This window comes from Diabrotica undecimpunctata, chromosome 2, assembly GCF_040954645.1.
Source record: "Diabrotica undecimpunctata isolate CICGRU chromosome 2, icDiaUnde3, whole genome shotgun sequence".
NCBI classification, from domain to species: Eukaryota; Metazoa; Arthropoda; class Insecta; order Coleoptera; family Chrysomelidae; genus Diabrotica; species Diabrotica undecimpunctata.
In genome coordinates, this window is record NC_092804.1 from 22,484,624 (window position 1) to 22,501,982 (window position 17,359).

Consider the following 17,359-nt stretch of genomic DNA (forward strand, 5'->3'; position numbering starts at 1 on the left):
TTTTATATAAAAATATCTTTCCTTATCGGAGTTTGGTGACATATAACAGAAAATTAGGACAAAAAACAATTTCTTAGATTTTGTTGTAATCATTGATGAATAATCCATACTGATGAAGGATATTGATAAAAAACATTCAGAAAAAGTTAATGTCTAGGCAGGTTTGATAAAAAACTATTGTTGTTTTTTTTTATGGAAGATAGGATGACCGGTGCCAAATATCTTTATCTTCTCCGAAATCAAATTATACCTGAAGTAAACCGTTTTGTTCTAAACATGGACGTATATTTTCAACAAAATGGTGCATCCCTACATTATCTGAGGCAATGTTTAGATACAATTTTCACTTCAAGATAGATTGGTTGAAGAGGTGTGATTGAGTGGTTGACAAGATCACCTGACTTGACATAACTTGATTTTTTTTCTCTGGGGTTACCTAAAAAAACCGCGTTTATGCTAACAAACCAACTAACCTAAATGCTCTAAAAGATCATGTACTATGTAGAAATGATCTTCTATTGGGAGCTTCTACGATAGATTGTTACCTAGTGCTTTTAATGAAAAAATTGTGATTTAATTCAATTTAGTTTTATGTATTGTAAAACAATATCACTGAGAAAATTTGGTTTGGGAAACAAGAACGAGCGTGTTAAAACTTTACTTAGTCTCCTTCTTCTTCTTATTTAGGTGCCGTCTTCTTAGCGAAGGTTGGCGATGACCTCTGCAAAGTCTTCCCTTTTTTGGGCTTTCTTTATTAAACTGAAAATTTAATCTTGTCCAATCTTTGATGTTGCGCAGCCAGGTAATTTGTCGTCTACCCGGGCCGCGTCTGCCTTCTATTTTCCTTTCTATAATAAGCTAAAGGAAGTTATACCTGTCGTGTCTAAATATGTGTCCAAGATAAGACGTTTTACGCTTCTTGACAATTTCTGTAAGTTCACGTTCTCTATTCATACGCCTTAAAACTTCTTCATTTCTAACGCGGTCGGTCCATGGAATTTTCAGCGTACGACGAAATACCCAAATCACAAAGCTCTCTAAACGTCGTAACGAGCTGACTGTTAACGTCCAAGCTTCCACGTCCTTCATACATAACACTTTATCATGCGGTATCGTAGGGACAAATCAAGATTACGGGTAGTGAGTAACTGTCGCATCTTTAAGAAGGTGTTTCTTGCCTGTTCTATTCTACATTTAACCTCTTGTTCTTGGTCTAAGGTTTCATGTATCCAACAGCCTAGATACTTAAACTTTTTCACTTGTTCAACTAGATTCTTGTTGACTAGTATGTTTATAACTGGTGTGTGTTTTTTGAAATTACCATTGTTTTGGTTTTTTTTACATTCACCTTAAGGCCGTATAGTTCTCCTTCTCGCACCACTTTGGTTAACAGAATTTGTAGTTCTTCTTCACTGCCAGCAATCAGTACTGTATCATCGGCATACCTGATATTGTTCACGATTTTTCCATTGGCTTTTATCCCTTCTTGTGCTTCATCTAGAGCATGTGCAAAGATGTCCTCTGAGTACAAGTTGAATAATAATGGCGATAGTATAAAACCTTGTCTAACTCCTCTTTGGATGTTTATGGTTTCAGTATCACCCATTTCAGTTCTGACAGAGGCGTTTTGGTTCACGTCCAGTAGAGTTCACGTATTGTATTAATGTCGTTTGGATCCAGGTTCTTTTTTTGCAAGCTTAGTCTCCTGATGGAAAAAATCTATTTCAAATGAACAGCTTCATCTACAAAAAAGACCGTCGAAGATAGACTTGCCAGAGGCAGGATGAAAAAACTAATAAAAAGATCGATATTATGATCAATGACAAGACGCAAATCTTTTGATTGTTACAGTCCTATACCAATTTTCAACCACAAATGGTAATGGCTCCCCTAGAAATAGTACTTGGTAAAGAGAGATATCGTATGATCAAAAAGAAGTCCAGACCTACTAAAACAGAGCATGATAATATAAATACATTTGAAGAACACATCAACAACATTCTCGAAAGCAATAAGAATACAGACCGAAATGTTAACACCCTCAATGACATTATAACAGAATCAATAGAGGAAGGCCAGAAGATACACTGCCAAAAGAAACCATATAACACAAGAATAAGTCCCCAAAACCAAGTATTAATGGAAGATAGGACCACGAACTTATAGATATAAGAGTCTCAAAGTTCTAGGAAGGAAATTAACAAATGGCAAAAAAATAAAGAAATTAAAGGATGGAACTATGATCACCAACACAGAATAATTGCTAAGTGTAGTAGAAGAGTACATGCAATTAAAGAATTGAAAAGAAATAAAGCACCGGGTAGTGATGGAATTCTGGCAGAAATGTTGAAAGAAGGCGGAGAAGAAGCTATTTGAAGAGGCTATTTGAAGGAAACATACCAAAGGAATGGAATACTGCTAACACAATATTAATACACAAAAAAGGGGACAATACAGATCTGAAAAATTATCGTCCAATATCACTACTATCACAACTTTATAAAACATTCACAAAAATAATTACAAATAGATTGACAACAAAGTTCGATGTATATCAACCAGTAGAGCAAGCCGGATTTAGAAAAGGGTTCAGTACATGTGACCATCTTCACACACTAAAGGTCCTAATAGAAAAAGTTAACGAATACAATTTACCAATCTGTTTAGCATTTATAGACTACGAGAAAGCTTTTGACAGCATAGAATTATGGGCTATTGAGGAAGCACTGGTCAACAGCAGAATAGATTCTAGATATAGGATATTAATACATAATATATATCAACAAACTGAAATGGTAGTCACGATGGATAACGGAATGAAAACGAGGCCAATAAAAATCAGCCGAGGAGTAAGACAGGTAGACACCATATCTCCAAAACTATTTACTGCCGCACTTGAAGACCTCTTTAAATCACTAAATTGGGAAACGAAGGGACTATCGATAAACGGAAAGTATTTACCATCTAAGATATGCAGATGACGTAGTACTAATAGCCGACAGCTGGAAAGAACTGAAGACGATGATCGATGAGCTTCATACGGAATCCATAAAAAAAGGACTGAAAATGAATCTGAGTAAAACTAAGCTAATGTCGAATAAAGATGATCAACCGACGATAACCATCCAAGGAACAAAAGTGGAACATGTAGAAGAATACATATATCTGGGTCAGAATATCAAGGTAAACAAAGAAAACCAAACTACCGAAATAAGCAGACGAGTAAGAATGGGATGGGCCGCATTTGGAAAACTCTCATACATACTGAAAGACAAAAAGATACCCCAAAACCTTCGAACCAAAGTGTTCGATTCTTGTATCCTTCCCGTTCTCACTTACGGAGCTCAAACCTGGACATTCACAAAAAAGAACATGGACAAGATTCGAAAAACTCAGCGAGCCATGGAACGACAGATGCTTGGTATCTCACTAATAGATCGGCAAACGAACGAAGCAATCCGGAACAAAACAAAAATAAAGGACGCCGCGAAACACTGGACACAACGAACGTCTCGAAGATGGTAGATGGAACAAAGAAGTCGGAAACTGGCGACCGTACGATGCGAAGAGACCAAGAGGAAGACCTCAAAAAATGCGCTGGAGCGACGATATCAAAAGAGTCGCAGGACCAATGTGGAAACGCCTAGCACACAACAGGGATGAATGGCGAGAAATGGGAGAGGCCTTTATTCGACAATTTGGATAGAAAAAGGGCTATAAAAAAAATAAAAAAAAAGTAGAAGAGTTCTATACAGAATTATTATATAAGTCGACAAAATCATGATGAGCACCGAACAAAAAAAAAGAAAATTCAGGAAAAAGATTAGTCAACCAAAGATCGGAAGAGATGTTTGATATATCAAAAGACGAACTAAGGAACGCACCGAAGAAAATGAAAAGAAATAAAGCTCCGGTAGAAGACAATATCGTTATATAAGCCGCAAATTTATTAAGAATGCAAAAAGGAAAAGACGTGTTCACCACAATAAAAACAGCCAAAATCGAATACTTCGGTCACATCATGAGGAACAGCGAAAGATATGGGTTGCTGCAATTAATTCTTCAAGAAAAAGTAATAGGAAAACGAGGACCAGGAAGGCGAAGGATTTCCTGGCTAAAAAATCTACGTACGTGGTTCAACACAACAACCACAAATCTTTTCAGAGCAGCAGTTTCCAAAATACAGATTGCCATGATGGTCGTCAACATCCGAAATGGATAGGCACTACAACAAGAAGAAGCCGCAAATATTGGAGGAGAAAACTTTTAGAGAGTATAAAGGAACTGTTTAACTTATGTTTGCACCAAAGTGAAACACCTACAAGATGGAACAGTGCACTTACCATTTTATTACACAACAGACCTCGAAAATTACCGACCCATAAGCCTGTTAAGCCACCTCTACAAGCTATTCACAAGAATGATAACAAATAGGCTAGAAAAAAATTAGATTTGTTTTAGGATAAACTTGTAAAAGTGATTATAGAAAAATTCATCGAATACAGCCGACTATTGGTCCTGGCTTTCGTAGATTTTCACAAACCATTCGATACGATAGAAATTAACAGCATAATGAAAGTGTTGGAGGAAAGTCGCATAGATTATCGGTACTCCAAACTAAACGGAAACGTATACAGTACCTAATACAACCATAAAAAGATACAAAAATGTATAAAAATCAAATAAATGTCCAATTCCAATCAATTGGAATCAATGTCGACGGAGAAATGCTCCCCGACCTGCGATTTGCGGACGACACAGTTCTGATAATAGATAATTTAAAAGAGATTGAAACTATACTTACTGAGTTGGATACCGCCTGTAAGGACATTGGTTTGAACGTAAATTTTGAAAAGACACATTACATGCCGAATCTGACAACAAGCGAAAATCCAAAAGTCGACTGCAACGAAATAGCATTAGATCATAAGTATAAATGTTCAACTTTGGAACTGAATGATGTTGATGAAAATACTATTTATTTAAAATTATATTTTGAATAGATGTAAAGACATAAGCGTTTTTATGATATATAACTCAACATAATATTATTCCTATTAAAAAAATCCAGGATGAATGCGATACAGGAAAGGTAACGTTAAACAAACTTGAAGGACACACTAAAAAATGCAGAACACAGTATCATTTGGTATCCCACAATTTCATAATTATAAGTTTAATCATATCAAAAATAGCACCTTGTTGTTCGCAACTCTGCACAAATGATAACAAATATTTTTTGGTTAATGCTACGATTGATTAAATGTAAATTCAGCGCAAAATACTACCCTACAATTTATCAGAAATTAATAGGAACTAAAAAGATTATTATTTTATTAGTAATGGTATATATATATATATATATATATATATATATATATATATATATATATATATATATATATATATATAATCTCAAATCTGATTAGAAACATTTGTTTCCAAGCAGAAAACAGGTACATAAAGCTATCGAATTATTATTTTATTCCTTATCTAAAATTATAAATTACTAAACAACAGTAATACTGGTGAAATGAGATTCTTCGTTGACAGTTGTATTCACAGTACCCATTTTATTACTAAAACTATGTTAAGAGATGCATTTAGGATTAAATGGATATAATCCTGAGATCAGATTAGTTTGTTTTGTTTCAACCGAAAAACAAATTAAAACATGGAATTTTGAAAATGGTGAAAGTCCATGCAGTCCGAAATAATATGAAGAGTAAAGAATATTAAATTACGATCTTACTATACAAGGAGCTTATATGGAGAATATTTATATTTACGTATGGAGGATAGATTACACAAGATGATCTAAGCGGCTTGGAACATCAAAGAAAGATTTCTGAGAGGTCCTCTAGGTTTTTAATAAAAGTAAAGGATAAAAGTGTTTTTAAAGCAAAACATTTCAACCTTCGAACCTTCGTAAAGTTTATTCATAATAACGTCAGTTTTCAGTAGAATAACTTTTAAACCCTATTGGGGTTTAATATTTCTTCTACTGAAAAGACTATTAAGTCTTAGACTCTACCTACTAATAATGCTGATAAACTATCTAGAAGACTGCCCTCATAAACTATCACAGACGCTTTTTTACAATTAGAAAAAAGTAGTCATTAGATCTAAAAAATCAGACAATTATCTACGAATCAGCTCTTAAATAATCTATTAAACGTATACAAAAAACTCCAAATTGCGACATAGAATGTAAGAAGGATGTATAAATCTGGAAAATTGAGAAACAAGATACATGCAGATTAAAGATAGTTATACTGGGAATAAGCAATAATAATAATAACATAGGTAAACTCTGGATAATTCAATATCATGAAAGGAAAAATATATTATTCACTGACTCTGGTCTCCAAAGCTAAGTATAATGGTGATTCTAGATACAAAAATCTGGAGTCGCCATTATAATTAGCAAGAAACTAACAAAATCAGTAACGAGCTTCATTTCGATATCCGAAAGGATAGATTGGTGACAACCCATAAATTTAATACAGACTTTAACTGCTGATAACAATAAGAAGAGAAAGAAAACTGACATATATCAGAGAAGGTAACTGTGGGTCCAGAGTAGGACCATCCGGACTCGGTGTTTGCAACGACAGTAGAGATTGTCGTAAAGAATCCTACCTAGTTTGAGTAGCAGGCCAACAGATCGAGAACAAAGTAATTAAGTACATGCACCTGGGAACACTAATAACAAAAAATAGGACTATACTGTTCTAATTGAAAAATTACGTGTTTGACATTAGCCCTAACATAAAAGTAAGCTATTATTTAAGTAAATGAAAATTTTTTAAAGAACAATAAATCATTTCAAGCTGCTCTTAAACATTACAACTTACAACCAAAAGTATGATTTTTCATCCAACGCATTTATTATGGGGAACTCTTCAGTTGGGCGAAATGTAGGCTCCAAATCATCTGTAGTGTTTACGTCATCGACTAACATGGGTATATCGAAAGGATCCATATTCTGACATTCGCTACTAACGTCCATAGTTGGTTGCAGGTCTTCGGGAACTGGAGGCATTGAACGCACAGCTCTTCTAGTATCACTCTCCTTCTGTTCTGGGTGATCTGTTATATCAGGCAAAAACGAGTTGACTAAAGCAGTCATCATGTTTTCCTGCTCCTTTATATGTACGTGTCTTTGTCTAAGTCTTTCTCGTTCTAAATGAAGCTCCTGCAATCGTATTTGCTGAGCAGAAGGTAGCTGGGAACTAAATTCATTTCCATTCTCATCTGAGCTTGGTTGTTGTAAATGTGTAGGTGTGGTGATTCTGAGATCTAGCGAAGAAATTGAATCTTCATGTTGTCTTATAACCTCTTGATGTCTTTGCTTGAGCCTTTCTCGTTCTCTTTGAAGCTCTTGCAACCGTCTTTGTTGAGGAGACGTTAGCTGGTAGTTACAATCAGTTGCATTCGAGTCCGACGTAGGTTGATGCAAAGAAATAATTCTAGGATCTAGCCAAGATGTTGTACGTGTTTTGTGATTGATAAAATAGAATTCACCTTCAGGCGTTTGTGCCTGTTCCCACCCGTCAGGTAACGGCTCCAAGTTCTTATTTTGGACAACTGTATTAAAATAAAGTGGATTAGAAGATAGTTGTTGGTGCGTGGACAGAAGCTGTTCGGCACTATGATGTTTTTTGGCAGCTGCTTGAGCAGCTAGGAAATTTGTAGGATGGTCCCATGTTGTTGTCCGTGTATTATGATTGATATAATAAATCTTCCCATCTCGAGTTCGGCCCTGTTCCCATCCTAAAGGTAAACGATTCTTAACTTTTGATTTCTTACTTACATCGTATGACTTCTGTTTCATATGCTGTAATGGCTGTTGGTCTACGTATGTTTCTTGAAAAGATGCTGGAGAGCTGTGAGCTCTTTGGTGAACAGGTTGTATACATGCGGAACTTACAGATGTCGAAGATGTATTACTTCCAAAAGAAGAATCCACTGAACTATCACGAGAATGGTTTATTGATTTTGATCCCGTTGTTGGTGGATTAAAAAATGAATCAGGAAGTTTTCGTTTATGCCATGGTACTTGTACGTTTCTTCTGGCATCTGGATTTAAAACACTGTCAAAAAGAGCTTGTAAGTCCTTCTCTGGGTCTACTGTCACTACTTCGTTTTTATTTAGTGCCATTTTATTGACGGAGTAAAATCACTAAGTACGGACACGTCAACTAATTAAAATTGCACTCAAAATTAAACCCTTAAACGCAGAGAAAACGTTCAGACTGGGCGCGGTGGCACGTAAGCTGCTCTATACTCAAGTTTTAGTTGTTTTGATTCGTCTCCCGCACGCATGTGCAACTTGTCACCATGCTTGTTGTGTAAATAAATATTTGCTGACTGTGAAATATACATTTTTTCGGTAGTAAAAGTTTCTATTAATAATCAGTAGTTGGATCGCATGAAGTTATCACAGAATTCGCGTCTCAATCAATGAATCATCGAGATATAATCGAACATATCTTTATTGCAGAAAATAAAACTTCTGATATGCGTTTTTATAATTGTCTTTGGACTGCAAATGTAAATATTTTATGAAAAATAGTTTTCAATACAATGAAACGTTAAACATATGCTATATTAAGTAAATAATTTCTATTTCTAATTAAATATAAGAGATACAATAAAATTTCTGTTTCCTTTTAAGAAAAATTTGAGTATTTTTTATGTGATGTCAAATAGGTCATTTTATCTACAAGATAAATATAAACGATTATGTTGGGTTAAACCATTCTAAGACTTTCAGTTTCTAGTTACTTATCATATCAGTTAATAGCAATCATATTAATTGGTTACCATACTGTCTATACTCCGTTTGAAAATTATTGATAGCACAATTAGCAAAGTTTTAATGACACAGTTGACAATCTCTAACGTAATGTCATAGTCAAATATTTGAGTAAAGATTTACATTTGTCTGTTTGGACCTTTTAACACCTTGAACGCGGAGGTTAAATACTAATATACTAGTTCTTGCGTCACATGCCCCTGGAGATACGTTATGGTCTATTCTGTCTGTGCGTCACATGCCCCCTATGACATGTGTGTACATGTATATGTAAATACTTCTTGCCCTCTAGTACACAGAAGTATAACTTTTGCATATATTACATACAGAAAACTATTATAGAAGTATTAATCTACTTTCCTCTCAAACAGGACATGCCGCCAACGGCAACATACGGTGTAGCACAGACAGCTAAACAAATTTTCTCTTGGAAGTAATTGGATAAAATTAAAGGTGTTTATAAAAAAATACTTTATATTAAAATAAACAGAACAAACGCATTTTAACATTGATTGGTAATTTCTACTTCTTCTTATTAATTATGGGCAACAAGGCAAAGAGTATCCAGGTTAACCAGGGCATTTGGAACAGAAAGTTATAATCCTACTAACTTTTTTATCTACTTCACGGTAACTTAAACCTGGAGATTTTATTACTTGACTACAGCCTCTACATGGCTTTCGTCGTTTCCTTCCGGGTCCTTCAGGTTTGGTAAAAGTATTCACTCTATTTTTTTGGAAGTGGTTTTTCTTCAGGTGATTGTATTAACCCTTTCGGTCACGCTTTTTTTTTAGTGTAATGAAATATATTTTGTTGAAATATGTTTTGGTAATATTTTTTTTAATAAAATAGGGCCCGTTTTTGATGTTGTTAATTGACAAAATTGTGACTAACTGTAATATTTACTTAAACGAAGTTAAAATTCTTGTGTCGTCAATTGACGACACAGTGACTGAAAGGGTTAAGTTATAAGCTAACTGACGTCCAAATTCTGTAATGCTCATTTTTGTTTCAGAGCACATATTGAATATAATTAAACTATTAACAATAGTTGTTCCGAGTATCATCTCAAATACTACTTTCCTAAAAAAATTAATAAGAAAGAGATTAAAACTATAACTTATTTTTTTTTCTTACCGGTATCATTTCAAGCTTCGACGTAGCACTGTATGGTAAGATGACATCTGGTCAGAATAGTCTACGCCTTTATTTGCAGAGTTGTTATCAATTATACATTTCGGTTTTACAATATCCTCTTTTTGTTTATTCTGCTTTCCTGTTGGAATCAACTGTTTAGTATGGGCTGGGACACTTGAAATCATTAACACAGGTCTCTTATCCATCCACTTAATAATTCTTAGTCCATCTTTCTTTTTTCCATTGACCTCTGTTCGCTTCATCTTGGACTGGTTAAAAATAGGTGGTATTCCTTTTCTGTTTCCTCTTAGAGTCCCACAGTACATCATGTTTTCTGCTAACAAGGGTATTCCTGAATAAAAGTTATCAGCAAATAATATTTTGCCAGCTTTATCTGTGATACACTGAAGTAATTTTAGAATAACTGCTTCAAAGTGTGCTGCATTAACTGGTTGTTGTTCATTTTTTCCTGTGTAAATACTTCCATTGAAAGTATAGCCTTCAGGAGAACAGAATTTGTATAGTCTTACTCCATAATTATGAGTTTTGTTGGGGATGTACTGACGAAAATGGAGTCTTTCTCTGAAAGGTACCATAGATTCATCTATAACGAGAATGTTGCCAGGCTCCATTATTTTCTATCCATAAATTTTCTATTTTGCATAATTTATTAGTGGTATCAGATGTCTCTTTATTTTCAAAATGAAGAAGTTTCAATAAAAGCAAAAAGCAGTCTCGAGTTAAAACTTTTGCGATAAAGATATTATAAAACATATCATCTTTAGACCAATATAAATTTAAATGTGGTACCTGAGTGAGACCCTAGGAAGGCTCTTATTTCAGTTTTGTTTGTGGCTGTCCATAAATTTAACCTGGATTTTCTTGAGTGTCGCATACTTAATTGTTGAACAACATAAATGTTGGTTTCATTAACAATAATATCCAATATTTCATCAGTTACGAAATGACTAAAAACGTCTATTGGTTTCTGTACCGCATGTGGTTCAATACCAACTAATGTATTCTTTCTTCTCTCTTCTAAATCACACCATTCATCACTATCACTATTCTCAGCACTCTGATCATTATTATCTGATGTAACTTGCTCATATGGTGTAGTAATAATTTCGTCATGACTATCAATAGAAGAATTGAAATCGGAGGATGAAGAAGGTTTAGGAAAATAACTTTTATCTAGCAATGAATCGTCACTGTCAAAGGGATCTTCGATACTGTCGGCATCAGATGAAGATTGAGTTGCTGTTTTCTCATTCTCCATATCGAGATCATCAGCCTGTTCGTTATCCATTTCGTGTTCTATTTCTGTTCGTATAAATTGTTGTTCGTTTTCATTATTAAAATTTTCATGACTTTCAATCAACCCTGTATTATCATATAATTCCTTTAAAATAGGATTTGTTTCAGAAGTCTCTCCAAAGTTTTTATGACCACTGGTTTGCTCATTTGCAACTTCTATCACCTTTTGTTTCACTATATTAACCATATATCTTGCCCTTTTCGACATTTTAACAAGTACTGTTCACACTTCAATGAACTACAATAAACTGAAACTGAATATATACAGCGACAAGCACCAACAAGTTGAAACGATTGGCAATGACCCATGCCTCCCGGGGTCTGTGACGCATAGTAACAATGCTACAATAGTAGCATGTCTCATATTACCGACATCAGTAGCGAGAATTAAAAATTTGCTATCGATAGCTATTTGTTACACTTAAAACGACAGAGTTGAAAAATTACACGACAGAACGACAGAATTGTTAAATTTGTACTAATGCGACAAAAAATAATAATTAGTGAACTCGTGCGATAAAGATAGCACACAAACATCTAATTTTCCCCCGGTGAAATTATGACACTTTTATGAGTTTTTTTACGTGTCATTGTCTTGGTGTATTAGACCAATATAATCTTAGTTGATTGAGTTCCCAGGTCCTCTCTGATGTGGCTTTTCGATAGACTCTGTGGCATAGAAGGATTCTGGACCTTGGAATGGGGTATTAGCCCCTTCTTTTGCGAGGATGTCAGCGTCCTCACTTCCTGCAATTCCCTTGTGACCTGGCATCCACACCAAAGTTAATTTATTGCGTTCCACTAGATTCTTTAAAGATTTTTTACGGCCCCAAACCAACTTTGACTCACAAGTAAATGACTTTAGAGCCTTTAAGGCGGTTTGGCTGTCGGATAAAATAAAGACTTTTGCCCTACGAGTGATTCGGTTGCGATATTCTTGGGCACTAATGTCTACAGCATGTTTTTCTGCCTAAAAAATAGTTGGTGCGTTTCCAAGAGATTTGGATAACATGAAATTGGGCCCAGTAACTCCCCCTTCTACTCCTTCATCTATCGTAGATCCATCCGTATACCATACGAGTGAACCTTCCCCCAGTTTCGGTTCAACTTCTTCACCCATTTGGTTGTTTTCTATGACCACTTCAAAGGGTGTTTCGAAGTCGAATTTGGCTGGCATGGCATATTTTGATCTATCCTTAAATTTTCATGCAGATATGTAAATTTTCAGTAAGAGTTTTTACCCGTTGCTGTTGACTAGTAAACTAGTAAACCTGAATTTCTTATACCGGTAATTCCGGCATTCAGTCGCCCGAGCCGCATCAGTGATATAATATAAGTAGGGGAGGTACTGGGTTCTCGGGATACAGCCAGTTTCATATTCTGAGTCACGATGTTAATTTAACTGTAACATGCAGATCCAATGTATAATATAAGTATATATATATATATATATATATATATATATATATATATATATATATATATATATATTAACTCTTAAATCGGTTAATAGGCAAAAAAATAAAAGTAGGAAGGAATTCTGAAAAAAGAGCTTCGCAAATTATCTAAATTATACTTATTCACAAAAATTTAAGAAATATGCTGAAAATTAAGTAGCAAAAGAAGAACGGGGAGTTGTTCGTTTTTTCGTATCCTATAAATTAAAAATCTGCTCATACACAAACAGTAATATTTTAATACACTTTTCAAAACTGATTTGTTCCATGTACTTCTCATTGGCTGCTTAAAATATGGTGAAGGACGTAGCCACATAGTTCTGCAAACATTCCAAAACATTTATCGCCAGTTATTTATATAGATTAATTTAACAATAGAATTTTAATGTCTTTTTTTTTAATACAAAATATGTACACCTTGAACAAACTTCGCAATATTGAAAAAATAATTTGTATGTTATTTAAAATGTTTCTCATTAATTGTTCTTGAATGTTGTGAATTTTTAATCTTCGTGCAAATAATGTTAGGTGTATTAATCATTTTAACCTATCTTAATTTGTTATATGATCGAAAAGTGATAACAAAAATGACACATGGTAATAATTCGCTCTAATAAATTATTACGCTATTTATAATATACAGAAAAAATATTGATATAAAGCATTTTATACCATACTTTACTTATAAAATTTATTAATGTGTTTTAAAGTACTTTAAAAGAAGCAGTAAGGACGTTATATATTTTTTTTCACCATCATCATATTTGGCTCGGCAATCCTCTGTGGATTCTGGCATGCTCTAAGATTAGTCGTCATTCTGTTCGGTTTCGGTGCCATCTTCTGATCTCTAGTATCCCTAAGTCGGTCTCAACTCCATCTAACCACCTAATTCGCGGTTGGCCTCTGCTTCGTCTTCCTATAGTTGTTCCTGTCGTTAGCTTTTTAGCAATCATGTTGTCAGGCATTCGTGTATTATGTGTCCGGACCATCTATATCGCTGTGTTTTAGTGAACGTTACGACATCTGGTTCATTAAAGAGTTGGTATAATTCGAAATTAAATCTTTTGAGCCACTGCCCTTGATCTTTTATAGCTTCAAATATTTTGCGGAGTATCTTAAGCTAGAATATTCCAAGAAGTCTTTCATCCTTCTGCGTCCTGCATCCTTCTAGAGTTCATGTTTCCGCCCTGTATGTGAGCACCGGTCTCAGCAGTGTTTTTTATATAATAATTTTAGTTTTTCTTTGTATATTTCTTGAATGGAATTGTTTTTGGAATCCATAGAATGCTCTATTTGTAAGCTTTATTCGTCTTTTAATTTTTTCGCTTGTTTTATTGGTAGTAGTCACTAGCGAGCCAAGATATATGAAGCTGTCAACACGTTCAAAGATATGACTTCCAAATGCTGTTTCCCGTTCCGTATTTGTATCCTTAGTAACCAACATTTACTTGATTTTGTCTTCGTTGATGACTAGACCGATCTGTTTCGCCGCCGTTTCCAATTCTAGGACATACTGCTCAACATTTAGCTTGCTAGGCCCTATTATGTCAATGTCATCAGCGTATGCTAAGATTTGTATCGATCTATTGTAAATATATAACTATTGTAAATAGTAACTCCGCCTGGAACGACTGTTGGGTGGATCGAGTAGCTTAACAGTCTTTCTTGCCGGTTCAAAGCCCGGATAAAGGAGGAGGGTTAAGCGGAAGGCCAACAACCTGCCCTTAGAAAAAACAGTCTGTTATGAAAACTGCAAGTTTGCCTCGGAATCGAACAGATACATAATAACAAACGACAATCGCAATGGAAAAGGATTTTGAATGTTGGAACATGGCATGTTCTAAGTTGGTACCGGACGGGAGCATCTATACATGCAATAACACAGTTAGAAAAAGTAGGAATGGACATTACGGCAATACAAGAACTAAGGTAGCTAGACACGGGAAACATAAAAATAGACAAGGCGGTCATTTTCTACAGGAATTTGGCACAGGTTTCGTAGTACGAGAAGAATACCTGAACGGTATTATAAGTTTCACGCCCATTAGTGAAAGACTTTGTTATATTAGGAAAATAGTACAATTTCTCAATTATATCTGCACATGCTCCGACAGAAGATAAAGACGAACATATTAAAGATTACTTCTATGAACAACTCGAAAGAACGCTTGAGAAAATCCCCAAACAAGACATGCAGATAATCTGTGGAGACTTCAACGCAAAAATTGGCAAAGAATATAACCTAAGACCGACAATAGGACAAAACAGCCTCCACGATATCTCAAACGACAATGGACAAAGGCTCGTAGAGCTAGCATAGGCTAACAATATGCTTGTAAAGTCTACTATGTTCCAACATAAAAACATTCATAAACAGACTTGGGTCTCTGATGACCACTCCACGCGGAACCAAATTGACCATGTAATTATCGATGCTAGACGTGGAAGTAATGTGCTGGATGTAAGAAGCCTCAGGGGAGCAGATGGAGATACAGACCATCACCTAGTAAGCGCAAAAATCAGGTTGAGAATATCTTTAGAGAAACCTAAGGCCAACGAAGAATTGAGACAGTGGAACATCGAGAAAATGCAAAATGAGGAAATCCGAGAAAATTACAAACAAGAAATTAAACAGCATCTAAATACAGTGGACCAATGATGTCGAAAGGCTGTGGCAACAAATGGAAAAATCAATTACGGAGTCAGCAGAACTAATAACAGGAAAAGGCAGGAAGAGAACAAGGAAATGGTTTGATAGAGAATGTCAAGAAAAACTACACGACATACAGATAAAGCAAAACATTATGCTTCAACAAGGAACAGCAGAAAGTAAAGAAAAATATGCAACTTCACGCCGAGAAACAAGAAAATTAATTAGAGAGAAAAAAAGGAAGTACGAACAACAGAAATATGAAGAAATGGAAAGGAATAGGCAACAGTCAAATAGTCGAGCATTTTACAAATCAGTGTCAAACGAAAAGAAAGGCTTCAGACCTAGATGCGTGTCTGTACTCAGAAAAAAAGATGAATTAATAATAAATGAAAAAGAACTGCTCCAAACATGGCAAGAATATTTCAAGACTTTACTAAACATACACCAAGAGGAAGAACATGGAACAAAATATATATTTTGGGGTGGACTTACCGGTAGAGGACCCCAAAATTGATGAAACATAGGCCTCGCCAAGTTAATATTTGAGGAAGCCCCCACAGGAAGAAGGACGTCCACAAATACGATGGAGAGACAATATATGGTCAGATCTAAGAACAATGGGGCTACCCACTGACCCAACTATTATGGACGACCGTTCAAGATGGAAGCAATTTGTGCAGTCAGCCAAAACCCACCCCGGGTTGTAGTGCTACGAGAAGAAGAAGAATTGTAAATAGTACCGCTATCTCTAATTCTTGTGTCTAGGACTGCCTTTTCTAAGGCAACGTTCAATAGGAGGCAAGCCTTGTCTGAGTCCATCCTTTATCTCAAAGGATCGAGAATTTTCTCCCTGTATCCTAACGCTGCGCTGGCTTTTAAGTTAGACATTGTCATTCTCGTTAATCGGATAAGTTTTTCTGGTATATCAAACTCACTCATTGATTGGCATAGTACTGTTCTCTTGACACTGTCGTATGCGGCCTTAAAGTCGACAAATAGGTGATGGCTTTCAATGTTAAATTCTAATGTTTTCTCAAGAATCTGTCTTATTGAATGAATCTGGTCAATTGTTGATTTTTCTGGAGTAAATTCGGCCTGGTATTTTCCAACTATACCAACTGTGTAAACTTGTAGCCTCTCGTAGAGAATATTTGCTAATATTGTGTAAGCAGTTGTTCACAGGGTTATACCTTTGTAGTTGTCACACTGGAGCTGATCTCTTTTTTGATGTAACGGGTATATCACGCCTTCAGACCATTCACAGGGCATGGTCTCATTTTGCCAGACAAGAAGTAAAAGTTTATGCAGTGCTTGTAGCAGGGCGTTACCATCATTCTTGTAGAGCTCACTACAAATCTGATCAGTTCCTGGTGGTTTATTATTTTTAAGCTTTTTAATGACTTGGGCAACCTCTTCATTGGTAGGTGTTCTTTAGTTTGGGTTGAATAGATTCCAATCATTTCGATCTGCTACGGTGTTATCTGCTTCTTCGATATAATGGCCGTTAAATTTTGCGACGAAAAATTCAACCCATCGGTTTAAGATTAAGGCCGTATGACTTAGGATCTTTCCTTCGAGAGTTTCGTTTTGATTTCTTAGCCATTCTATATTTTCTAACTGCTTTTCTTCAAATTGCCTTTTTTTCGTCTATATCTACAATCTTTTTCTTCCCTTCTTAGGGTCCGGTATTCCTCCTTTGCTCTTCTTGTGCATCTAGCTTGATTTGTCTTTAGGTAGGTATGCTTTATTTTTGTTATCTGTTGCTTTTTGGCACTCCTCGTTAAACCATTAGTTTTGCCTAACTGATTTGACTACTACCACTATTTCCGATGCCTTCTCAGTTATTATGTTTCTACATTTTGTCCACAACTCCTCCACATTTTCCCCCGCTTCCAAGCTCTTTATTTCCTCATCCATTTGTCTTCTATATCTCGCAACGGTTTCAATGCGCAGATTATCAACATTAATTATGTC

General features: G+C 35.3%; 2 protein-coding genes across 2 annotated transcripts in view; one reads left to right on the plus strand and one right to left on the minus strand.

Annotated features, from left to right (window-relative positions):
* Positions 1–17,359, plus strand: part of LOC140434330 (ATP-binding cassette sub-family B member 10, mitochondrial) — a 35,088-nt gene that overhangs the window by 16,364 nt on the left and 1,365 nt on the right. The window lies entirely within an intron of this gene.
* Positions 5,421–8,226, minus strand: LOC140433237 (transcriptional coactivator YAP1-A-like). Its single transcript, XM_072521282.1, has one exon. The coding sequence runs from the start codon at positions 8,162–8,164 to the stop codon at positions 6,854–6,856; it is 1,311 nt and encodes a 436-aa protein (XP_072377383.1). The 5' UTR covers positions 8,165–8,226; the 3' UTR covers positions 5,421–6,853.